This window comes from Labrus bergylta, chromosome 23, assembly GCF_963930695.1.
Source record: "Labrus bergylta chromosome 23, fLabBer1.1, whole genome shotgun sequence".
Classification (NCBI taxonomy): Eukaryota; Metazoa; Chordata; class Actinopteri; order Labriformes; family Labridae; genus Labrus; species Labrus bergylta.
The window spans coordinates 5,272,724-5,277,336 of NC_089217.1; the positions used below are offsets into that span (position 1 = coordinate 5,272,724).

Genomic DNA, 4,613 nt, shown 5'->3' on the forward strand with positions numbered 1-4,613 from the left:
ATATCATTGTAGTCATTTGGTAAACTTCTTTTTTTAGAAATGTAATTTCTTAATCCCCACACAGAGGTCAAAAGGTCAAGTTTAACTGAGGACTTTCCTATCAGGATTGGATGAAGTTGAACCTGCTCTTTTTTTTCTAGAGATTAAAGAAGCAGTCCAGAGCACAGCCACCATTAATATAAATACTTGTAGTTCATATTGCCCTGCACTAATAATGCTATGCTCAACTGTGTTTCTTGTCTTTGTACCTGTTCAATTCTCCACTTTCAACAAAAGGAGCAAACATAGTAAAAAAGTAAGAGGGGTTTGTTAAAAGAAAAAACACAATTTTAGTCCTTGGTTCCTCCAATTTATTATGAAAATGTACAGGGGGATTAACGGTAAGACTTCTGGTAGCGGGCACGAGCTCCAGGTCCACCGAACTTCTTGGACTCGCAGCGACGAGGATCGGCAACAAGCAGGGTCCTGTCGTACTGGATCAGGATGTCCTTGATCTCTTTCTTGGAGGCCTCATCCACATCTGCAAAGGGACAAAGAAGGTGAGTCTGCGTGTTCTTTTCAATCTGAAGTGTTTCATTATACTTTTAACAGGTTTTAACAGTAGTTCACTAATACAAATGAAAAACATGTATACTGAGATTTCTGCATCCAAGCAAACGTGACCATTTATCGTTTCACATCAATAAGAACACATCACGGTGGCAAATACAATGTTAGCTTAAAAAAACAAACAATGTCCGAGGTCTCAGACAGCTGATGTACTATTGGAACGATTAATACCTGTTGAAGGTTACGGTAAACAGGCCGTTTTTTACTGCCTGCCTACAGTTTTTGCCGTCGAGCTACAGTTACAGCTCGGTTAGGAATTTAATCAGAATACTGAACCAGTATACATGAACCAAGGAGAACCCATTTATTGGTGGAAAAATGTCTGCCTCCACTACAGTAGGTGGCAACATGCCCCCTTTCAGCTAGTTCCTACTAGACCTTCTTCCGGTTGACCTTGCTAAAAAGTTAGCAAACAACAAAGTTGTGGTTGTAAGTAGAAAAGTAAAAACATGAGCAGCTTTACAGCTCTGTACTATTTGTAAAAGCTCTACACTTCACTTTTGGTTGTATTGTTATGCTCTGCCTCTAGCTTATGATGATATCTGAAGGCAGACAACACTACTTCTGCAACGCTTCGTACTTCTGCAGTTCAATTTTAGGGTAAAAACCCAGAGCAGGGACTTGAGCATGCACAGAACGACTAGTCTAGTTTGGTGATTGAGGTGTGTTGCTCTGACTTAAATTTATTGTAGGATGATTTCTGTTGGAATAACATGACATGGTTTTTAAAAGTACAGTTTTAGTCTATCTAGAATTTCTCTACATACTGACTTGACACTGAAGGCTACTGCTCCATCTGGTACGAGTCAGTTGCCAACATTTTTTGTATTTTACGGAGCTAGTTTAACTGGATGCATTCAGTGTTCAAGACAATTACTCGTAAATATTTATATTTGTTGTGTCTTTCTCTGTATATTATAATTCCCAATATCTTTATGTTATGATATAAACGTGAAACTAATTAGCTGCTGATTGTCTTGGCCAGGCCCTTTCAAAAATAAAAGCACCCTCATGTAACACTTCTAGACATATACATGATGTGCTTCAAATAAATGTAAACACACCTCGCCTCTGAGGAGTTTTTCAAAGCAACAAGCATTTTACCTACAGTACAAGTGATGTTTGAGCACTAAATTATATTTATACTCACACTTCTGGTAGTAGGCAACCAGGGATTTGGAGATAGCCTGACGGATAGCTGGAAGACAATACAACATAACATTTAGGAGAACACTCTGAGAAAACACAAGACACTGACTTGAAAAGGAAACTGTTGCGAGAAAAGATTAATCGATATAAATAATGTTCCGGCCTACCGTAAACCTGTGCGACATGTCCACCACCCTTCACCCTGACTCTGATGTCAACTCCAGCAAAGCGCTCCTTGCCGAGCAGAAGCACTGGCTCCAGAAGCTGAAGGAAGCATGAACATGTCAACACACACTTTCACATATACTGAGACAGAAAAAACATTGCAAATAGGATCAGAGCTGGAAGCCATGTCATAGTGCACCTGTGACTGCCACATTGAGTTACAGATGTTAATGACAGTGTTCTTTATCTGACATGTCCATGCTGATGTTCCCCCCGGGCCTTTCAGAACGGTCACAGTTCAGTATGCAGTACTATTCAGTATGGAGTTTCAGTATACTGAACTTCCATGGTCATTTTTTGGGTCCACCTCAGTAGACTGAACATTTCAGTGTGGATACTACCTTCCGGGTTTCATGCAGTATGGATCGGATGCGTGCTTTCAGGAAATGAATCGTATTTTACCACCCATAATGCAGTGCGAAATTAAACGTAAATCGTCACGTCCGCCTCCAAATCAAAACAAACGAGCGTGGATTAATTGAACACATTTTTAATCCAGAGTTAAAGTCCCGACTGAAATCACTACTTTAAATTAACAACAGACAATATAACAAATGTCTGCATTATTATAAAACATTTCTCCCTCTATTTAAATGATGATTTCACTATTTAAATGTCTTTATTGGTTTATTTTATATTCTGTATATTACTGTCTTTCATTTGTACTTTTCTTTATGTACTGCATGTTAATTAGTTATTTAATCTGCCTTTTTACTTGATTTACATTGTGATATTGTTTTTTTTGTTTACCTGACTGTGTATGAGCATTACTCTTCTTCAATAAAGATAAACAAAAAAAAAAACAGGTGGATGCAGGCGGTTCAGGTAACGTGAATGATGTCACTTCCTTACTGAATGAATCAGAAGAAGTAGGAACAAATATCTGCATTATTATAAAACCGTTCTCCATCTAGTTAAACGATTTCACTATTTAAATGCGTCTTTATTTTACATCACTGTCTTTCATTTGTTCTTTCCTTTACGTAGGCTGCTGTATGTTATTTAATCTGCCTTTTACTTGATATACATTGTGATATTGTTTTTTTTGTTTACCTGACTACATGAGCATCACTCTTCTTGACTAAAGATAAACAAAAAAAAAAAAACAGGTGGATGCGGCCGATTCGGGAAACGTAAATGACATCACTTCCATACTGAATGAATCGGAAGTAGGAACAAATATCTGCATTATTGTAAAACCTCTCCCCTCTATTTAAATGTCTGTATTTTATATTGTGTATATTACTGTCTTTCATTTGTTCTTTCCTTTACGTAGGCTACTGTATGTTATTTAATGTGTCTTTTTAATTGTTTTACAGTGTGATATTGTTTTTGTTTACCTGACTACATGAGCATCACTCTTCTTGAATAAAGCTAAACTAAAGAAGAAAAAAAAACAGGTGGATGCAGGCAGTTCAGGTAACGTGAATGACATCACGTCCTTACTGAATGAATCAGAAGAAGTAGGAACAAATATCTATCTACTGAATAGTAGGTACTAAACAGTAGATAGTAGGTACTATGTAGTTCAGGTAACCCCCCCCCCCCCCAATGTCTCACCTTGTACTGCAGAGTAGCAGGCTCCACCATCTCCAGGGGTCTGCCGTTCACTTTGATCAGGCCATTCCCCCTCTTGCAGTGAGCAACTGCTGTGGCGGTTTTCTACGACAAGAAGATCATCATCATCATCATCAGGCAACATCACAATAAAGCCACCACATTTTAATAAGATTTAAACACAGAAAACAAAAAAAAACTGCATTGATTCATTAGTTTCATGACAGATAACTCATCATTTCTCAGGAAAGTGTTGCTGACTTGTCACCTGGTGTGTCTACATCATGCAAAGTGAACTAAAGTGATTTATTGTGTCCTCCTGATGGGAACACGAGTTCATCCAATGCGACTACCGGGCTAACAAGCTAAGCTAACTCTGACTGAACCAGAAGGGAAATTAAACCGGTGAGCAGCAACTTAGATTAACAAACAACGACAATACATGTTTAAATAAATGTTCGGAATCATATCCACCGACATTTTAGTTGAATGAACGCCACATTGCGGTGTTAAAACATCCACACGTTTAGCTCCAAGTGTGTTAGCCAAGTCAGGGTAGCCACAGCACCACACGTGGAATAAATCCCATAAATTTACTCACTTTACGTCCAAAAACCTGGACCGACTGCAAAGGACCCTTAGCAGGCATGTTTCTGGAACACACAGAGGACAAAAAGTCACATTAGAAACCAAGTTTAAACGTTTAATTTTGCACTTTTTGGTCGCGTCAATCTGAGGAGCGTACCGTCTTCAGCTGGGGTGCCGTACGGAGAGACCGTCGGGGTTTCACACGCCGAAGATCAGGGGCTACTGCACGACACTTCTGGCATGCTTTGTGGTAGGTTTTTGCGACGGTTTCGCCCGCTCTACCTCCATTTTACACTTGTGCCTGTTTGCAGTTGTTGATGCCGTTAGCTGTTTCTTAACCGAAGATGGGAATTAAATAATTAAAAAATAATAATAATAATAATTTAAAAAAATACGTAATATGACTGACAGGATGCAGTCAGCTGGTTGTTTCCTAGAAAGCGAGGTTTCAGTGCATTTTGGGTGACAACTTCTAACAAGCTTTA

The 4,613-nt window shown here is 38.8% G+C and overlaps 1 protein-coding gene across 1 annotated transcript; it reads right to left on the reverse strand.

Moving 5' to 3' along the window:
- Nucleotides 1-327: 327 nt before the first annotated feature.
- Nucleotides 328-4,387, reverse strand: rps16 (ribosomal protein S16). The gene is made up of 6 exons (XM_020647708.3): nucleotides 4,286-4,387; nucleotides 4,142-4,193; nucleotides 3,544-3,645; nucleotides 1,926-2,022; nucleotides 1,760-1,807; nucleotides 328-520 (listed from the first exon to the last, which is right to left on the reverse strand). The coding sequence occupies exons 2-6, from the start codon at nucleotides 4,187-4,189 to the stop codon at nucleotides 375-377; spliced, it is 441 nt and encodes a 146-aa protein (XP_020503364.1). The 5' UTR covers nucleotides 4,190-4,193; nucleotides 4,286-4,387; the 3' UTR covers nucleotides 328-374.
- Nucleotides 4,388-4,613: the final 226 nt, after the last annotated feature.

Coding starts and splice junctions, on each gene's coding strand:
- rps16 (XM_020647708.3), bottom strand. CDS start 4,189: ATGCCTGCTAAGGGTCCTTTGCAGTCGGTCCAGGTTTTTGGACGTAAA. Junction 1,808..1,925: donor ACATGTCGCACAGGTTTACG/GTAGGCCGGAAC, acceptor ATTGTCTTCCAG/CTATCCGTCAGGCTATCTCC. Junction 521..1,759: donor GGTTGCCTACTACCAGAAGT/GTGAGTATAAAT, acceptor GTCCCTTTGCAG/ATGTGGATGAGGCCTCCAAG.